Raw genomic sequence first — 20,998 nt, 5'->3', positions numbered from 1 at the left:
GAATTCTGCTGTTGCGGTTGTAGGATTGAGAACTGTAGTCACCTGGGGGCTCCTCCCAGCTTCTAGTGACCAACTGCATTTGGGTTGTCTTCCTCCCTCCATCTTCAACGCCACAGCAACAACGGACTGAGTCCCTTTCCTGCTTTGAATTTCTGCCTCCCCGACCCAACTCTTTTGCCCCCTCCCTTCCACTTTTAAGAACCGTGGTTAGATTGAGCCCACCTAGATAATCCAGGGTAATGTCCCCATCTCCAGGTCTTAAGTTACACTTGCAAAGCCCCTTTTGCCATGCACGATACATATTCACAGGCTCTGGGAATTAGGATGTGGACATCTTTGAAGGGCCATTCTGCTTACCACCCATTTCTAAGTCAAGGAATGACAAATCCTAACCCTACTCCTCAAATGGGATTTAAGAAGCTTCCTCCTCCAGGACCAACCAACACATAGCTTGTACACATTTAGAAGAGATTCTGATTCAGAACTTAAAGTGGTTGTTTTTTCTGCTCTGTCTTCCCCCTTTGTGCATGTACCTGGCTGGCCTACTGGTTTTGGAGTACAGGCATTGGGTCCTAGTAACCACTGGATTCCACACTGTGCTGTGCACTGCAAGTAGTAATGTGAACTGTTTTACAGGAATGCTCCCAGTGGGTCTCTGCTTATGCAGAGAAACAATGCAGGGACTGTTAAGGATATTTCATCATAGTTGCTGGGGATGGAAAGGTTAGGATTTTGGAGGTAAAGACTGGACAAATCAAGATGAAAAGAGTGGTGGTGTACAAGAAAAAGGGACGAATTAGAACCCCTTTTTTGGTAAGGGGTTTTCTTTGCTCCACTGCAATGCCAGCAGCAGCTATGGTGAAGTCTCAGCTAAACTAAAGAACAGAATGGGAACCATAATACTCGAGTCTCTTGTCAATTTATTACAAGTAGTAAAAGTGGCAGGTGGCTACAAACCAAAGGACTGAAAGGACTCCTCAGCAGCACAAGGTACAAGCAAGTTGCTAATTTATTCTTTGTGAGACACACAAGATGCAGTGAATTAGGGGGTTTTCTTCAGTTTGGAAAGTTCTGTTTCTGGACAGCAATCTATTGTTCAATAAGCAGTTTTTTTTACAAAGGTCTGATGCACAGAAAGAAAACCTCAGCTGGAGATACAGATTTGAGAGTCTATAAATAAATCGGACTTATCAGCAGTTAACTGTTGAAGGTAATCCACGAGAAGAGGATTTTGAAAATGCCACTAAGACAAAATATAAGTTGTCCAAGATCACTCACATGTCAGCAGCATTAAGATGTGAACTCGGTTCTGCCTAAAGGAAAGACTCGGTAATCTCTACTATTCTGTACTGTGCTACTGAAATGAGGAATGTGAAAATTCACTGGAAACAAAGTATATACTAAGTGTATAAACGTCTCCGATAAAATAACCTAGCTTAACAAATATCCTTTGAAATACATGTTAATGTTACGCACTAAACATTATGCACTGGTGAAGCTTTGCTTACCTTAGTTTTTTGGATTAATTTTTAAATTTTAATTAAAATTAATTTTAATACTGGAAACTACTAACCATGAAAAAAGAGAATGCTGACCTTGGTCTTAGATTTTTCAAAGACAAAGCCTGGGAAAAAGTAAAAATACTCAGTCCTAGGTCAAAAGTTTTATTCAGGTACAGAGATTCATGTCAATTGGGTACCGGCCAGTATTTAATGCAAGAATAACAACAGCATTCCAAGGCTATTTATTCTAACTACTGTAGGTAATGACATCAGTTGGTATAGTTATGAAATGAAGTAGTTTTTCCCGACATTTAAAACTAATGAATGTAATTAACTGGCATTGTAAAATTATTCTAATGTGTAAGATCAACAATTAACTATACATGGCCAGTATTCAATGTAATACTTTATTTTCTATTGTATTAAACTAAAGTCAAGAAAATATCAAGTATTTTAAAGACAGTTCTCAACTCCTGAAAGAAAAAAAATACAAACTGTGGTACCTTTATTATAGATTATATTTTACATAATATAAACAAAATCACTAATATAACTAAATGTCTAGTAGTTTAAGCTACAATGAACTACACAACAAGTGGAAAATGGGTTTACTTACTGGCAGCAAATAACTTGAGAAAATGGGTAGCATGCTTTTTTATTAAACTGTCTACGCATAGACACTGACATAACTAAACTTTAATAGCCTCCACCTCCTCTTCCTTGTCCAAAGTAACCACCCCCATAGCCCCCTCTGCCACCTCCTCGCTGGAACCCTCCAGATCCTCGGTATCCTCCTCCACTCTCCCCTCTGTAGTCCCCTCCTGACATACCTCTATAGCCACCTCGGGAAAGCCCTCTAAAACCGCCACCGCCGCCGCCAACACCACCACCTCCTCCAACATAGCTTCCCCGAAAGGAGTTGGAGCCACCCCCATAGCCAACGCCACTGTAGCCGCCTCTACCACCATAGCCTCCGCCACCTCCGTAGCCTCCAGTGCCATAGCCGCCAAGGCCATAGCCCCCACCGCTGTAACCAGAACCTCCCCTTCTATATCCACTTCCATTGTCATAACGAGCCATCTTGGGAGGACGGGGACCATCTCCATACCTGGGAAAAGCACAAAACCACCACTTTAGTAAAACATCCTGAATACTTCTCAACTAGTCACAAAATATTAACATTTAGTCGTATTTGAATATTTAGTACACAAAGGGAATACAGCCAAGTGCACCAATTAAGCTGAAATGAAATAAATCTACTAAACTCCAAGATAGACACAAGAGGAGGCGTATCTGTAAATATCTGTTTTTCTAAAGTTCTTACTGGTTCATTTTAAAAATCTTAAAATTTTGGCATGTGCTTACAACTTTCACTCATCTCAAATATATGGCATTCTAAGAAAGTAATAATTTGACCTGGCAATAAATCATTTGACCTTTACCACAAAATATTTTCCTGTATTAACTCTGAAAAATGTCTTTGCAAAATGCCTTTGGGTAATTTACTTACATCTAAATCGGCTTCATATGGCAAAGAAAGGAGGGTAATGAAAAACTGCAAAAGATCAACATGTCTCACCAAAATGTCAATTTAACATACCCCAATCTGCTCACTCCTCCTGTGCAGCTTTTCTTAGACACTAGCATTACCAACTCAGCTGCTGTCCAAGAGCCAGAAACATGGTGGGATCTGTCTTCATTCCCTCACTACACTGCTCTCCCCATTTTAATCCATCACCAATACTTACTGACTCCATCGCAAATCTTTCTAATCTTGTTATTTTTCAATTCCCCTGTAATTCAGACCACCATTTTATTCACACAACCTAACCTCTTTATTTCTATCCCATCCTTAATAGTTCCTGGCCTTTTGTCCTTCACAGAGCAGCTTGTATGTGAGGGCTTCTTGATCACCACCCCTTCCTGACAAAAGTTATATCTCCTAAACATCTATGAGTACTGCATTTATACCATGCCTGGGACACGTATTTTCCATCTTTCTTTCTGAAGATTCTTTCTCAATTATTCTGTACAACTGACCTTGTGGGCAGACCACATTTATGAGAGCACCGTTTCAGGAGCCATCCTGTCGGCCTGAGAATCCAACTCTACCATTCACTAGCTGGATGATCTGGGTTTTAACTTCCCTGTGCTTAGTTTATTCATTTATATTAAAAGGGATAATGATCTACCAACATCACAGGTGGATTAAGGTATTAAAATAAGCTAAAAGCACTTAGCACAGTGTGCCACACCCTAAGGGCTATGTTTGATTAATTCAAAGGAAAACTTAACTCAGTTCTAACCAAAATGGAATGCCAGAATCCATAAAGCACACAGCATTTCTGTATAGTAAGTTAACACTTTAAAACCAAATGCAGTTAAGTGATTTTTGATGTGGAGACTGCAAAATATTTTTGAATGACAAATTTTAATGACTGTATATTAGATATTGTTATTTTAACACATTTTGGGGATGTGACTTATAGCCATGTTCTTAAAAGATACATGAAGCATACTGATGTAAAATGTCGTAACACCTGCAACTGAATCACTAATGATTCAACGAAAGTATGTGTGTAATGTATACATCAACGCAAGTGTCACACAAGGCCAACAATCACTGAAACCTAAGTTAACAGAGTTCACTGTAACTACTGTTCTGCCTTTTCTGCAGGTATCAAAAATTTTGAGAGTAAAAATCACTGGGCAAAGAAAATTTTAAAGGTGAAAAAAACTGAAGCAAATAAAACATTTTAAAGATTAAACTCTGATGCTTTTCATTTGAAGCAGCAGCAATTTAACCCCTCATCATTTTTCCTTTTTTTCCTGTCACGGGACCTATCCTGGACTCTATATGTACTTCCAAGATCTCTTTCTATCTCTAGCACGCACTGGTGTAACATATCATTAACACTCTTTCTCTGAATGTGTTAACCAGAACTAAACTTCATTTAGAATGTGTATAGAATTTTAACTTAAATAACAAGGCCTCCATAAACTAAATGTAGAGTAAGACCACTGTCTCTTCTGCTTAGTTCAAAGACAAGCTACTGTGGTACCCACCGTGTAGTGCCAATCATAAGGTTGATACCAGCAGCTGAGGGCCGAGAGATCTGGCGGATTGTGTTCAGCATACGTTCATTAACAGGATCCAACTGGCTGATGATACCAGGCTGTTTGGTTACTTCAACAACCAGAGCCTCCATGGCTGCTCGAAGAGCAGTGATACAGGCAGCAGCTTCATGAGATATTTGCAGTCTGATCCTAAATTAGGCAAAAATGATTAAAAATGAGAGGAGGTACACACAGAAAAGGACTATTATCTCCCAATTTCACCCATGGCAAGTGATGGGATAAATTTAACTTCTTTCCCAAGTAACAGTACTTTCAACAAATGTAATGGCCCTAGATTTAGCAAACACAGGTATGAAGGGTAACAATAAGCTAAACCAACTTCTTAAATTTCACTGCTAGCTACTGGCAGGAGTTGTGAACCACGAAGTCTACCAAGCAAAGTACTCTTAGCAATACAGATCACTTCAGCCTCCAATAAAAGAATGAAATAAGAGACTCAGAGTTCTGTAAATTTTCATGAATATGACTGAGCCTACTAACCATTAAGTTCTGTTCAATTCTGCCAAGTGGTTACTACACAGACACCACTAGTCTCTAAGCAATATGAAGTGTACATAAAAAAGAGGCATCCGAATTCCAATTAGATTCTAACTCCTTAGTGTGGTATTCATGGCAGTGGATGGGGCTCCAATGAATAATGCAGCAGTCCCCAACCTTTCTGGCACCAGGAATCGATTTTTGTGGAAGACACTTTTCCCACAGACTGGGGTGGTGGTGGGATGGTTTGGGAAGATTCAAGTGCATTACATTTACTCTGCACTGAATTTCTATTACTACAACATCAGCTCCACCTCAGATCACCATGCACTGGATCCCAGGGGGTAGGCACCCCTGATTTAATGCATCTGCCTCTGCAAGTATAATCAATTTAAGACTTCACTGTCAACTACAAATCATAAGCCTAGGATATACTACTCTTCAAGAAAAGATAGTGCTATAAAACACATTGTTTATGCCCTTCAATTTTGCCATATTTCACAAATAGATTAGCAGCTGAATTCCACTACATTTCAATTCTAAAAATTCAGGCGAGTTCACATTTGAAAATCCATACCAGTCGTCTACAAGCACAAGCTGTCCATCAGACTGAACTTTCTTGGAGGCAAAGAGAAGCAGCTGCAAGGGGGTGACTAAGGTCATGCCTTTAGCAGAGATGGCCCGGGTTCGAATCTGAAGGTAAAGAGGCAAGAGGAGAAAGTTGACATTCCAACTGTCAATGAACTACCATATACTAATAAATGAACTAAAACTCATGTCCCCACTACACATTAATAAAGTAATCTGGATTTTAAATGTAAAAGTTTTCTAAACCTCTCTTTTCTTACCTTTTCACCAAATACAAAGAAGGGAGATGGGTACTTCATGTCTTGGCTGCTAAAAGGACAATTAACAGATGACTTGTGGATAAGTGCGTTACGCCCTTCAGTGGTGAGAATCTTTCTCTTTTCCTTATGGTAACACACATTGGGGTACACACCAAAGGCCAGGAGAGAGATAACAACATCCAGATTATTGTCTGGTCCAGTGTTAGTAAACACTTGTGTCAGTAAACACTCTGTTAAGAGGAAGGAGATTAAAAAAAAAAATAATCAAGTATCTGGCTAATTCTAACACTGAATTTACCAAAATTAAATGACAATTATATGAATTAACTCCTCCCTCATTCTCTTTTTCAAATAGCCCATTTAACTGTCTCTGTTCTTAGCATTTTTGCACTCAGATTAATGCAAGGAGAAATTCTGCTGAGTCTTCACAATTTTAGTAAAATAAAACGTCTGTTTTCTTTTGTAGACACAACGTAAGCTTGAAGTACTTAAAAATAAATGCCCCAATTAACCATCTCCTCTCAGATTAGAGATAGACTGGTATGACCAGTATTCCACCTGCTGCTCTTAAAAAGCTGTTCCTTCTGCAGAAGACGAAATGATGACCAAGAGGAACACACTAGAAAAACACTGATGTTTTCACCCAAACAATGATTTATGCCCAGCCCATCACATGGAAAGTATCATGGTAAGAGTATGGATAAACTTTGTCCCAAAAAGCCTGTATACCAGTCTTATAAACTTCTGAACTGAATGAGTGTGGACAAGTAATTTAAACCTCTGTGCCAGTTGCCTCATATGGGGGTCATATCTGCATCTCAGGAATTTTGTAAAGAGTCTAACATACAAAAATGTCCTATTTTCCTTTGATTTTTAAAAGTACAAATTTAGTCAGTTTACAACAGAAGAAAAATGTTTAGTTATTTAGATATGGCCCAGAAGGTAGTCCTTCTGTCTTTCAACTAGCTGTTTCTGGTTATGTGTTCCAATTCTCAATGTTTCAGAAAATTAACTCTGTCTCAATCTAGTTGGAGAAGTACAATAGTCCAAATTCACACAGGAAATGAACAGTTGGATTACTATTCCAGTATCATATATCAAAGTCCTCTATGATTAGCTGTCCATTAAAACTTACTCAAAGCCAATTAAAATTTAATGCAATAGAGTTTATTTCACATCTAAGAATGAACAGATCAGCACAAACCACTACCTAAGGTTAATTCTAGAAGTGCAAAAAGCTAGGCCCATGTTTTTCACAAGGTAAATGGATTAGAAATAAAAACACACCCTTCCATCTAAAAAAGACTGATGTATAACTGATTCACTTTGCTGTACAGCAGAACCTAACACAACACTGTAAATCAACTGTAATCCAATAAAAAGAAAACCTCCCAAAGTAGTACAATTCTCAAAACATCTATTAATCATCTTTGTACAAAATTGTAATTTGAACATTATAACCTTTTGCATCCTTAAAAAAAAATTCAATTAATGTGAAAAGCTGATTATCACCAGAGTTCAAAAACCTAAGAAATAGCTAGGAATACAAAAAAAGCAAAAGCCTTATGTTTAAAGCTAAAATATACTGGACTGTCAATGTGAATATATAATATTAATAAGGTACTTTAGATATGAGAATCTTACCTTCTGGAAATCCAGAATTAATCAGAATCTCTTTGAGCTGAACTTTGGCTTCCCAGGTCATTCTTAGTGTCGCCATATTGAGTCTTTTGTGCTCACAAAAACGTATCTCTGCTTCTTCTCCACCCATTCTAAATAAACAGGTTAAGAAGTTATGCTCAAAGCCTAAAGAACTAGATACAGATTACAAACTAGACAGTTCATTCAAATCTTACAAATCTTTGTCTTTCAAGCCCATACCTAGCATCATCCCAAGCCTGGAATACTGATAAAAGGGCCACATGATCAGAAAATCTGTTTCCAGCAAAATTTCGATGGATATAACCCAGTCGCTTCCCTTCACTGATGAATGGCTCTGGAAAGCAGGTGGCGGCAGAGATGGTACAAATAGCGTCTCCCACACTGAAAGAGATGAGAAAACCAGTCTAAACCACATTCTTGTTCCAGCAACTCACGCAGTACAGTCAATTGTGGGTCAGGGTATAGCTATCATATTGCTTTTTTAGTACTTAAATTGGTTTAACAAAGAATTTTACAGCTGCTCTCCAGATGCAAAAAGAAAAAAACATAATGAACTTTGATGTTAATGGATGCTTATTTACCATAAATTGACCAAGTATTCTATTTTCCTTTCCCATTCTCCCTCATTTTACTAAATCTCTTAATCTTCAAAACTTTCTCTTTCTTGGACAGCTGCTTAACCTCCTAGAGGAAATGCACTTCTCTTGATAAATCTGTGCTCTTCGTCTCAACAAATTAGGCCCAGGTATCCATCTACTAGAACAGTCTCTTCTCATTTCACACTTTCCTCAGTATCTGAAGTATGCCACTTCGCTACTGAGGAATATTTAAGCTTTTTCTTCTATTTGGGCCCATCCTGTTTTTACTGGGAGGGGGATAAAATTCTGAAACTGTTTTACCATTTAGTTGTAAGCAATAAAACAAAGCACTTACTAGAAAATACATCCCATTATCATCATTTTGCCAAAACGAGGCTCAATGGGGAGTTTAGCCAGGATTCGTCCTAGAGGAGTCAACTCATCATTGGCATCTAACGCATCAAGCTCTGTGGGGAGAGATTTCTTTGTGAGCAGAAACAGTAACGAACACCCCTTCAACCCCGGCGGCGAAGATGAAACTTAACTTTACAGATTAAGTTTCTGTAAACTTAGATACTGATTGAAGTTTTCATCATTTGTCAAGCCAACTGCCAGGATTATGCCCATATCAATTCTCTTCACTCAAAAACAGAACAAAATTAACGAAGAAAGCACTAGAATTAGGCCCTGTAGGCTATAAAGCTGAGTACCGTCCATGAGAAGTCTGTAAGTACAGTAATAACTATAACAGGTGCATAAAACATGCTGTAACTACAAGTCTGACACCATCTGTTAATAATTTTTAGAAAGAAATGAAATCTGGAGAATAAATTTCTGAAGTTCACATAGCAGATGAGCATGAGATTAAAAATTCAAATTGACTCCAATGTTCTTATTTTTTTCCACTATATACTGTTTCTCTAAGTGTGATTAGAAAACAAAGAGGTTCTAAGAGATGTACATAAAATGCTGTGGGCATCATGAATAATTCAGACTGATCTTAAATACTGGTTAAGAAATAACATCTACTTTTTCTCCATTTTTTTCCCCAAATGAGACTCATATTACCCCCTTTCTTACCTTATATTGCTCATTTTATATACTGATCATACTAAGTACATTAAGCAACATTGGAAGTTTTACTATCACAGTCCTGTGGACTGTATCCTCTTCTTGATTCCTTTGTGAAGTGTTATTTATCAGGACAAGACAGATGGTATAATTCACATGAGTTAGGCAGATCTCTATTTGTGGGTACCTCTAAGTGTGTGCTCTGCCTCAATCACAGCATCCAAAGGCGGAGGTTCAATTGCCTTGGCCAGAAACTGGCCAATTCCTCCCAGACGCAGAAGTTTTATGCTCAAAGCAATTTCATGCAATGGTGTTCGGAACATCTCTGGTGTCATGTGGGTTTCGAGTCTAAGAGAAAATAAGCATAAAATAACCGTCTTCTTTTGTGTACACACACGTTTAATTAGCAAAAACCTTGCAGAGAGCTAATCAGGCCCTTCCCTCATCCTTCCACAATTACCAAAGAACACTTATATTTACTACAAAGACTCTCTTCCCTTTTAAAATTTTATTAATAAAAACTACACAAATAAATTAACAATAGTATTTACTGAGTTTACTGTGTGCAGAGCACTGTTCTCAATACTTTCCATTACTGACATACTTAATTCTCAAACAAATCCTATGGAATTAGCATTATACTACCTTTTTTCCCCCTGCTGAGGAAAGAGACACAAAAAGGTTAAGTAACTTAATCTCATTTTGTAGAATGGGGAAATAAAGACCTAAAGAGTGTGAATAGGTACAAATAATATTAAAATGCAGGTCCCTACATTTCTAATTCAGGCTTATTCTACATGAACTACTTGTAATGAAGATTCAGAGGGACCATCTGGAGGTGAATGCAAACATTTCTGGCAAGACTTAGATCAGCTTAAATCAGGTTTACATCAACGCATATAGCATACCTATACTTTATCTTACAGAAAAAAAGAACAAAAATCTCAATCTATTCATGCTGTTACTAGCTGTGAGCTGATTTTACTCCAAGATGTTCCTTCAGTTAAGGGAGAATTCAATCTTTAAAAAGAACTAAGTATCATGTTGCAGCCAGTTGCCTGCATTAATTTCTGATGCTCAAATAAACCTACATTTACAATTACTAGGGAGCCATGCTACCAGTACAAAAACAAATCAAAGCTCTGATTTTTATTCAGTGTTATATACATCTAGACCTAAATTAGTCTGGCCCACAATTCTTCATTGTGGTAAATACACACACCCCTAACTTACCTTTATTATCAACTTGTTAATGCTAACGTACACCACACTGATTTCCAGAAAACATACAACTAAATAGGTATCTTAAGTCTGTAATTCAAGGACAATACTTCTTTTATTTAAAAAAATTGGGGAGGGGGGGTTCCGGGGAGGCACACAGGGAATACAACTTGATTTGGAGAGCCAAGAAACTGAGAAGATGGTGCGCTTATGCCCCAGAGAAGTGTATTAAAGCAACTGGTCTCATCCACTAACATTCCCCAAAAGGCTTTGTGGTATAAATGCAAAATGGACAAGGCATTGACAGACTTGGATTTCAGCACTGGAGAAGTCTGCTAAGCTCCTTAGGCTCTGGTTTCCTTAGGTGAACAACACCCTCTGTCTCTCACACACGAGGCAGATCATATGACAGAGGTGATGTGCTGGGTGGTTGTGGGGTCTATAAACACAAAAGTGTTATTATTTTAACATATTTTTTCAGAAAGCTAATCATTTCATAAATATCAGTACTCCCTATGTGGTGCCAGAATACTGCACATATATCCTTTTTTTTTTTTGGTGGGGAAAACACGCCATGCTTTTAAAAGATTATCAATAAACAGTATACCAGTATCAAATATGCCATTGTTGATAAATTTCTAATTTCATCTCATTCTCACCATAATTTTACATCTAAGCTAAGTTTCCTGCAATGAACTTAACTGAAAGCACTATGTACTGAGTTCATTAAGTTATGTCAGGGCAGAGGTGTGGGGAGGGGCTGTGTGTGTAAAAAGGCTGAAAGAAAATCTTCCTTCTTCACTCAAGAATTGGTCTTACCTCTCAAAACGAGCTCGGCTGCAGAGGTGAAAGCAGAATCCAGGGCGCACACGGCCAGCTCGTCCTTTCCGCTGCTCAAGGTTTGTTTTAGATGCCCATACTGTAGCATAATTGGTCATATTGTTGTGAGCAGTGAACAGCTTCACTTTTTGCCTAAATAGGAATGGGTGGTTAATTCTAAAACTCACACGACTATCAATACATGGCTATTATATTTCCACTAAGTGGCAGGTGCTTCCAGATAGTTAGGCCTACCTGCAATGTCTGTCTGTAAGCAGCACCAAGAAGCTGACTCTGCACTCTCTAAGCTGCCAACCTACCATGAGGTGATATAACACATACGTGCCACTTGCAGCTGGATGATCTTGGCCAAGTTACTAATCTTTCTGTGACTCCTTTTCCTCATCTGAAAATGTGTATAATACTAGCACCTACCTCAGAGTGTGTTTATTTATAAACATTTTGTGAATTAATGAACATATAGCATTTAAACAGGATATGGCACATATAGGTAACTAAGTGATAATTATTCAAGGCAATTCTATTCCAAAGTTTATAGCTGTTAGGCAACCTATGATCTAAAGACTATGTGCTAAACTGGAATATGCAGTACTTCTAATTACCTCACCAAGCATTGTTAGCAAGGTACTTTTGGAGCCCTGTAGCAAACTCGGAATTTGTCACTGTCACCCACAGGCAGCTGTCACTAAATGACTGAGGTTGGCCTGACATGGGCACTGGCAAATCTTTTTCAACTTCCAGGACAGGCTTAGGGACTATACAGAAAAGACAAGCAGCACAAGCTGGCTAGACAGAACCAAGCTCTGGCGTTTCTGTCCTCTCTGTGTATTACCTTACCTGTAACACAGTGCCGCCCTGGCTGTGTCCTAGGCCATCTCATATAAATACAAAGTCTTAATTCTAAGTGAGCGTCCTACAAGTAGGACATTTGTCACAACCTAAATATTGGGTATCTTTACACACCAAACAGCTCACTATTGCACTGCAGTGGTCGATGGAAACACCCAATGGCATATGAGAAAAACACCAGCAGATAAAGAGTGAGAAGCAGCCAGAAGCTAACATTAAGCTCTGTCACTTTCTACCATAACTGATATGATGATCAACACCAAGAATCACTCAGTAGCCTGTAACTCAGTACACAGAGATACAGCACAGTAATTCTGATGGTAAGAGAATAGACTTTTAAAGTGTTCTGATTCTGTTAACTGACTTTAGACACTACATAGAACTTTCTAAAGATTTCTTATATCCCAGGCAATGGGTTCCTTGTGAACTTACTTGCAGGAGTCAATGACATAAACAACATCATTTATGGTAATGCTTGTCTCAGCAATATTTGTGGACAAAATAATCTGTGAAGAAATGATATTTAAAAAATTACACTTAGGAAAATATTTTATTATGTACTCAAAAAGAATGATCTGCCTATGTAGTAAGTGACAATAGAATTACAAAAGTTAAAAAAAAAAAAAAAATCACTCAGTGACTGGATAACTGGAAAAACCACTAAATTCATGAAGAAAAGACCTATGTTTTTCTTCCTCAATTTAGATCATTTACAAGTAACTTTTTTGGATAGCTCTTTGAAGGTCTGTCTCTAATATCTAAGGCACTTGCACCCCTGTTACCTTGGTTACTCCACTTGGTACTGGATCAAATACTTTACGCTGTTCCTCTCGCGGAATCTGAGAATGCAGAGGTAGAATCTGATAGCGGTGGCTTCCTGTAACAATATGGAAAAGTTCAGGTCTTAAAAAGGAGCCTAGTTTAAAACTGCCTACATTATGTACTTTTTAAACAAAAATCGATGCATTAAACTTTGTTTTCACATACTGGCTACGGAACAAGCAAAATCATTCATTTCCCACTCTCAAGTAGTTGAAAATTCAAGAAAGACTCATACCAAAATGTGGATTCATTTCCAAATGCTTCTGCATAGTATAAATCAAATTCCAGCCAGGCAGAAAGACCAACACCGCTCCAGGAACATTAAGGGTCTCAATGTACAGAAGTAGAGCTTCAATGAGTTCAAAAGGAGTTTCCTTTTCATTCAGTTGAGCCATGCTTATCCTTGTTTCTGCACCATATTCATCACCACAGATCAGGTTGCAATTTGCCTGCAAAAAATAGGGAAACATATTTTGGACTGTCTCAATTACCACAGCTCACAACTAAGTAGATGTGTTCTCAATGTTCAAATGACACCTAAATATCCTTATTATCTTTAGCTGTTTAGTTGTATTTAGCATATAGAAGAAATTTAATTTTTAAAAATGTAAAACTACTGCATACTGGCTTATTGAATTTTTCCACTGACCAACATGCCCCGTAGGACATGACTAAAATTCAAAGCACAAACTCTTCATTCGACTGAAACTACTAATGGCTCGTTCTACCAAGTTTCTCTCTTTTGACTATAAACTTGGTTTTTCAAAAATATTTTCCTTACCGATTAACGAACTGCTTCTATGATCCTCTCTTTGTATCAATTACTGTATAATTACTTTATATATACACAGTGCTTCTCTGTGTAATTTCCAGACTCATCTCACCCTAAATATTAAGTCCTTTAATCCTAAAATGAGACCTACAGACAGGATATTGGATCACCTTCATCTGAAATACTATGGTTGGTATTTTCCAAAAAGTGTGCCTGAGAAACAAAGATAACCCAAACCTTCAGTAACGAGCAACAAACTTGTTATGATTCCCACCCCCCCCCATAAATTTTCTAATTCATCAGAAGATTTGAGAACATAATTCACAATATAATTCATCTATATCTTCAAATTGTCTGATTAAAACCACCAATCCTCAAAAAAAAAAAAAAAGTCTGAGGTTATGTTTATTATATTCTACATTGTTGGCTGCTGTGTAGTCTTCATTCTGCTCACATTTCCAGACTTAAGACGCGTTTTAAAATATCACTGGCCCAACTCTTAAGCACTATGAATTAAGTGTCAACTTTTCTTCCCTGTTTCTTCTTAGGAAATCCCTCATGATCCCCCACTTGAATACTCTCTCCATGTGCTAATGTCATCACCATATAGTCTGTGTAACCAAGGACTACAACTGCTGCTTCTTAAAACTTTACTGTACATATGGGTCTCGTGGAGATCTTCTTAAAATGTGGATTTTGACTCAGTACATCTGGGATGGGGTACAAGATTGTACCTACCAGTTTTCCAGGTGCTATGGCTCATGGAAAATAGAGCAGCAAAGTCATACAAAATAGTTACTAAATATCCTCCTCTTTCCTTTTTTAAAAATCCTTTATGCCAGGGATAAAACTCGTATGAAAAACTTTTCACTGAATGTGGAATTTTTTGGAGTAAAATACATCAGTGAATTCAAATACATCAGCAAATTCAAAGATAGATATTATAGTTAATTTATAGAGGGTTTTTTGTAATGTTAACTTGTTGTATCTTTTTACTGCAATCATTCTCTGTAATAAAAATTTTGCCCATAATGAAAATTCTCCATTAAATTCACTTACATCATCATCCTCACCACCATCATCATCCTTATCCTTCTTCTTCTTGTCCTTTGGTGGAGGAACAAAGTGGGTCATCTGAATACAATCTTCCAAAAAGTATTCTGCCAGGACAATATAATCGGGTAAATAACAGCAACTTTCAGAATGAGCAGTCTTTAAAACTCATCCTCTAATTCACAATTCAAAATTATTTTCATGCCCTCCAATCTGATTTTTCACAACTACCAAGGCATTTCAGGGGCAATAACCCTGTTTTCCCAACCAAACTCAGTGTTCCCATTTCTTAAACCTTGAAGAAGGGGGTGAGGTATCTCTTATACATACATGTTCCCACAAAGCCAGTCAGGGTATCCACCAACATTCATGGACTGCATACTGTGCTATATATTGTATACTCCCATGGTGTGTTACATGTGGACAGAAATTAATAATAAACCATAGTCCATCCTTATAAAATGGGTTCCTTTCAGTTACTACTCTAAAGAAGGACCTTAGTGCAAACAGCTGGAACACCTACTGATCAATTATGCTCCTGAGGTTCTTTGAAGTGTTCCAGAAGTGTTTTGGAAATGTCTCATACTCTATAAACACTTAGCCACTACACGAAAGAGCCCCAGAGTACCATTCTCATCACATTCTATCAAAGGTACATATCAACATGACTCCTTACTGGTGATATTAACTTGATCATGGTGAGGCACTGTTTGCCAAGTTACTTGTTTCCCCATTTCCCTACGTTACTCTTTGGAAGCAAGTCATTAAGCAGAGTACACTGAAGATACAAAGAATTAAAGAGTCACTTTTTTGAGTAAGAGTATCTACATAATTCTTTCTGTAATTCTTCATATGAGAGCTGTGTCTTTATTACCCAGGTATTTATTCAACCACTGCATAAATTAATCAGTTCAGTTTAGTTGCTCAGTCGTGCCTGAATCTTTGAGACCCCATGGATACCTATTTTTATACTTCAGGTTATAATGCAATACTGTTTTTTATTTTTCTGTTCCAACTATTCCATTTTTGGCCACTGAGAGCTTACAGCTGACTCCTATGTCCCTCTGACTCCTTCACTGTTTTTAAGCACTTCCTTACTTTCTGGTACTATAAGATGTTTTAGGCTCATCTTGTGTATTCCCTGCCTCAGAATCAGTTTTCTTTAAGGACATCTGGTTCCTTTAATTGGAGAATGGTATTGGAAACAAGATCTGGGTATCATACTAGAATGTCATTACTTCTAGGCGTATTCAGCAGACAAAGCTAGGAAATATACATATACAAATTCATGGATCCAGACTTGTCTGCATTTATTTACTTCTATTAGAACATGAGTTCTTACAGATGTCTACAACTGTAATCCAATACCACAGTTTATTCAAGTCTTCCCTCATACTCACCTATATAGCCTCTCACTACAGCAGTTAACCTGGTTCTCACCACCTGCCATCCACTTACTTATTTTCTGAATCCCAGTATGCATGCAAAGCCATTTGGGATTTACTAACTGTACCCTCATGAGATATGAGTGCACTGACTTTTATTTCAGAGCTACTCTTACCTTTTGAATTTCAAAAGTTAGCATCTTGACACAGCTATTCATCATTCCATATGTACACTGAAAACTTTTTAGCTTATTTTCATGTCTTCAAATTAGACTGTACCAAGTAATTCATTTTTAAAACCAAGCTATTAGATGACCATCATAGAATATGGTGATGATAAAAATCTTCCAAATAAAGAAGTTCTTAACAATCAGAAATGCATGAATTTGACAAACATTCACCTTAACCTTGTTCCAAAATCTGCCTGCTCTGCTCTACACAAGATTGATTCTCTAGTTAATTTGGCCCTGGAAGCTTGAACTTTTAACAGCATTTTCCATGAATATATATAGGCCATAGTAATTTACACTTGACTGTACAGAATCTTAAAAGTTTAGCTATTAAGGATAGGCAATCTACTGGATACATAAACTCAAGTTGAGATCATTCACTACTGCTTGACTAAACCCCAAGAATGTTATGACGTATTTGATACCCTATTTTAGACTTTATTTTAAATATCCTTGAGATTACTCTTATCTCTAGGATTAAGGAAAACTACACACTACTGCACAAAAAATGCTCACCCTCCCACCCTATTCCCACAATATTTTACCTTGAACCGGGAAAGTCCTCCCATAAACTTCAATGATTGGGCAATTGAAGAAATATTCACAGAACATGCTAGTATCAATAGTAGCAGACATGAGAACAATGCGCACTTCAGGATAAGCCTGAACCACATCACGCAGCACGACCAAAAGGAAGTCAGTCTATTAAAACATAAACACAAATGGAAAAACAAATGAATTAAGAAGTCCTTGCTCATGAGACACACCTAAAAAGACTTCTGAGTTATATAAGCACAAGACATCGGGGAAATTTGGTTTTTTAGGTGGCTTGTAAGATGAGGGGTTACAGTGGGATGCAGTAACAGTACTTTTTAACAACAGTTGTAGCCTATTTGTTGTGGGGATTCGAAATGAGTGCTATCAGGGTAGGGGAAGGGAGAAGAAAAAAATTTAATGAGAGGAAATTTTCAATGAAATTTACATTTTCAGTTGCACAAACTTTACTTAAAGAAAGGGAGAAAGTCACGATGAGCCTATAATCAGTTTTCCAATCACCTGTAAACCTAATCTGAAAAATGTTGTAAAGGTTGTACTTAGTCCATTTAAACAAATAATAATCAAGGCACTTATTTAATAATGTAGAGTTTCCATCAACCTACCAAACAACATTAAAGGTGGATCTCTGACAAACTTTTCTCTGGCTATGGTCTTCAAGTCCATCATTCTGCCTCCCCAAGCTAGAGAGAGATCCATCATTCTGAATCTTTTATTATTACTTTTCATAAACTTTCCTCTTATCTATATGTGTATCTAAATACATATACACAGACATATATATGCATGAATACATCGAATTTTTAAATTTCCCTATTCTTAACTTTATGAGAAGGTACGATATTCTATGTCATCTTTTGGGATTTCCTTTTTCACACACTAGAGCACTGCTAAGATTCACCAACGTGTGTTATCAGTCTGACAAAACTACTTAAATATCACAATGTGTGTATATACCCGTTAATTCACCAGAAGGTTTCTGGGGATGCCCTCTGCAGGTATCTATGTTGTTTTCAGGATCTAATCTTCCAAACTTTCGCCCTCTGAACATTCTTGTGCGCACCTCCTGTGGTACATATCCAAGTTTCCATGAGTAAGTGTAGGTGTGGAACTGTACTCAGAGGGTGTGAAATGTTGAACTTTGGGAGATAATGCTCAAATATTTTCCTAAGGTATTTCACCGGTTCATAAACCACCAGGAGCAATGGATAAGAGATCCTGATGACATTTATATTCTTCAATACTTGGTATCATCACTTGTATTTTATTAATCAAGTGGATATGAAGGAGAAGTCTTATGGTCTTAGTCTGTACTTTCCTATTCACCAATGAGATGCAACACCCCACCCACATCATGTCTACTAGCCAAATATAACTCCTCTTTCAAATTTCTATACTGAGCCATCTGTACTTTTCTTACTAATTTGCAGGAGGTGTTTATATATTGCTAATCCTTTGTTGGCTATATTGCAATCTTCAAGCTTGTGGTTTTCCTTAAAGTATCTTTTGAATGAAAAACTAATATTAATTTAGATGAACACGTCAGTCTTCTTTCATGGCTAATGCATCTCACATTTTAAGAAATTCTTCTAGAAGGACTGGGACTACTGTTGCCCCATAGAGTTGTGCCTACTGAGGACATGAAATATGCCTGATCTAAACTAAAATGTCCTCTAAGAGCAAAATACACAGATTTTTGAGGATCTAACATGAAAAAGAAAATGCAAAAAGCCTTGACAGTTTTTATATTGACCACATGATGAAAATTTTAGATATACTAAGTTAATTTTGTATTTCTCTTCATCTTTTAAAATATGAGGCTAGAAAATTAAAAATCACATGTGTGGGCCACATTATATTTTTACTGGGTACTGCTGTTTAGATGTCTACTTACATATTCTAGTTTAGAGTTTTAAAATTGCTTTGGCACTTAGATCCTTTTCTACCTGCAGTTGATCTTTGTATTTGGTTATGAGGTAAGGATTGAAAACTATTCAAGTATCTCCTTATAGATGACCATTTGTTTCCAGCTCCATTTCTTGGAATAGTCCATTCCCTTTCCCACTGATCTAACCTGACATCTATCACTCATTCTACTACACCAAAGCTGCACACCACACTATCTGTTTCTACACTCTGTTACTCCATCAGTCAAACTGTCACCTCACGTGCCACACTATCTCAATTACTAGAGCTTCAAATTAAGTCCCAGATCTGTAAAGCAAGAGCCTTCATTCTGCCCTTCTATAGGAGTCCTGGTTATTTTTGGTCATTAAATCCTCCCTATTTACAATCATTCCATTAAAAAAAAAAAAACCTACTGGAAATGTGATTAGACATTCAAATGTGGATCAACGTCCGATGAACTGACGTAAGTCCTTCTAGCCATGAATACAACCTCCTCTTTTCTAGTATTTTGTTATGAAGTTTTATTTTTCCTATAGAGGTTCTGCATGTCTTTTTGTTGGAGTCAGTCTTAGGTGTTTGACATTCTGATTAGTACAGTGGTATCTTTTTAGTTGTCTTCTAGCTGTTGGTAACATATACAATGCAACTCACTTTTGTATATTAACTTTTTATCCAGCCACATTGCTAAATATTTCTAATAATTGGTCTTATAAGTTCTTTGGGGTTTTCCCTCTTAAAGTGACAAGTTTAGATTAGGTTCATCTGAAAGAGAACAAAGTTTCTGCCAAGTTGTTTTTCCATTTTTACTGAATGAACAATACATTAATATAGACCTGACAAGCTTTCAAGAAAAGCTAACCAAAACCACTTATTTTGGGGGAAATTAGTAACAATAATCCATAATGTTTCTCTGGAATAATTTAAACTGGAAGAACATTTGTGTGCTACCTATTAGTAAAGATAATACTGAAACATTTTGATTGATTAGAGGGGGAGGAACCCTGCATTTTCAAAGGATTTTGAATGACAAAAGCAGCAAATATGTTATCCAACCAAACAGCTAGATTTGTGATTTAAAAAGGTCATCCAGGCAAACTTTGTTGTAGCACAACAGTAAAGATCAATTTTGTTAAAACTAAATATGATTAACAACAACGGCAATGGAAGGATTTGCTAAGAAGGAGGAGCACCAACGAATGTTTAAGTAACAGCAGTTTGGCAATAGTTTGAATGACTTATTGTCCATCCACTAACATCTTTGTTTGGATATGTAAAACAGTGCCACAGAAAAGAGTCACTGCTTTATGGGATCAATCTTTGAATTATACACTGTATAAAAAGTTAATTTTATATAAGTTTTGCAAAGAACCAAAAGGATCAGGTGTGAAAAATCTAGTTTTTCTTAATTCTGGTATTATTACCATTAACATCAAAAAAGACTAAAACTACAAATATCCAAAAAACACTGTTAACTGTATTAAATTTTAAAATTCCCTAGTGGGGCGACAGTTAGGACTCAGCACTGTCACTGCTATGGGGGTGCGTTCAATGCTGGTCAGAAAACTGCCGCCAGCCACATGGCCAAAAGAAAAAAAAAGTAAAATTTATCACAAATTTTCAACTCAAAGAAAAACTGATCATTAAAATTCCATCAGATATTCAGTGATAAATCATTCAGTTGCTGAATTATGCTATAGCTTAATAATCACTGAAATTATACTTACTTTACAATAAGAGGTCTTTACTTTTAGAACTCTGCTTTAACAAAAATAGGGTTTAACGACTTTGCTACAACAGAATGGCCAATATCTTAGTGACTAAAGTACATAATTTTGTCAGAAGTTGTAAGCTATGGGAAAATGGAAATAAAGATATTCTACTTTGATCTCTCTTTATTCAGAGTATTAGTATCAGTACCTTACTATAACTCTCTAGTTACTTACATTTATGTCTCTTTCATGTATTTCATCTACAATTACATGACTGATTCCTCGAATGCCTGCTTCTAGTTTTCTTAGGAGCACACCTTGAAAAGAAAATCAGAGCAAACACTGGAGATGAGCTTCTATGTTAAAGTAGGGAGGTAT

General features: G+C 37.0%; 1 protein-coding gene across 3 annotated transcripts in view; it reads right to left on the bottom strand.

Moving 5' to 3' along the window:
- Positions 1 to 1,648: 1,648 nt before the first annotated feature.
- DHX9 (DExH-box helicase 9) overlaps positions 1,649 to 20,998 on the bottom strand; it is a 42,788-nt gene continuing 23,438 nt past the window's right edge. For all 3 annotated transcript variants that reach the window (XM_055582889.1, XM_055582890.1, XM_055582891.1), the window contains 15 exons: positions 20,855 to 20,937; positions 16,994 to 17,150; positions 14,840 to 14,940; positions 13,244 to 13,457; positions 12,969 to 13,063; positions 12,619 to 12,692; positions 11,317 to 11,469; positions 9,464 to 9,624; positions 8,561 to 8,672; positions 7,847 to 8,008; positions 7,610 to 7,737; positions 5,966 to 6,195; positions 5,695 to 5,810; positions 4,569 to 4,769; positions 1,649 to 2,610 (listed from right to left, as the gene is read on the bottom strand). In XM_055582889.1, coding sequence (XP_055438864.1) covers positions 2,199 to 2,610; positions 4,569 to 4,769; positions 5,695 to 5,810; positions 5,966 to 6,195; positions 7,610 to 7,737; positions 7,847 to 8,008; positions 8,561 to 8,672; positions 9,464 to 9,624; positions 11,317 to 11,469; positions 12,619 to 12,692; positions 12,969 to 13,063; positions 13,244 to 13,457; positions 14,840 to 14,940; positions 16,994 to 17,150; positions 20,855 to 20,937 — 2,399 coding nt within the window. In that variant the 3' untranslated portion in view covers positions 1,649 to 2,198. The remainder of the gene's footprint in view (positions 2,611 to 4,568; positions 4,770 to 5,694; positions 5,811 to 5,965; positions 6,196 to 7,609; positions 7,738 to 7,846; positions 8,009 to 8,560; positions 8,673 to 9,463; positions 9,625 to 11,316; positions 11,470 to 12,618; positions 12,693 to 12,968; positions 13,064 to 13,243; positions 13,458 to 14,839; positions 14,941 to 16,993; positions 17,151 to 20,854; positions 20,938 to 20,998) is intronic.

This window comes from Bubalus kerabau, chromosome 5 (genome assembly GCF_029407905.1).
Source record: "Bubalus kerabau isolate K-KA32 ecotype Philippines breed swamp buffalo chromosome 5, PCC_UOA_SB_1v2, whole genome shotgun sequence".
Lineage (NCBI taxonomy): Eukaryota > Metazoa > Chordata > Mammalia > Artiodactyla > Bovidae > Bubalus > Bubalus kerabau.
Note: the sequence above shows the minus strand (reverse complement) of the source record. Positions and strands in the feature narration are given on the sequence as shown.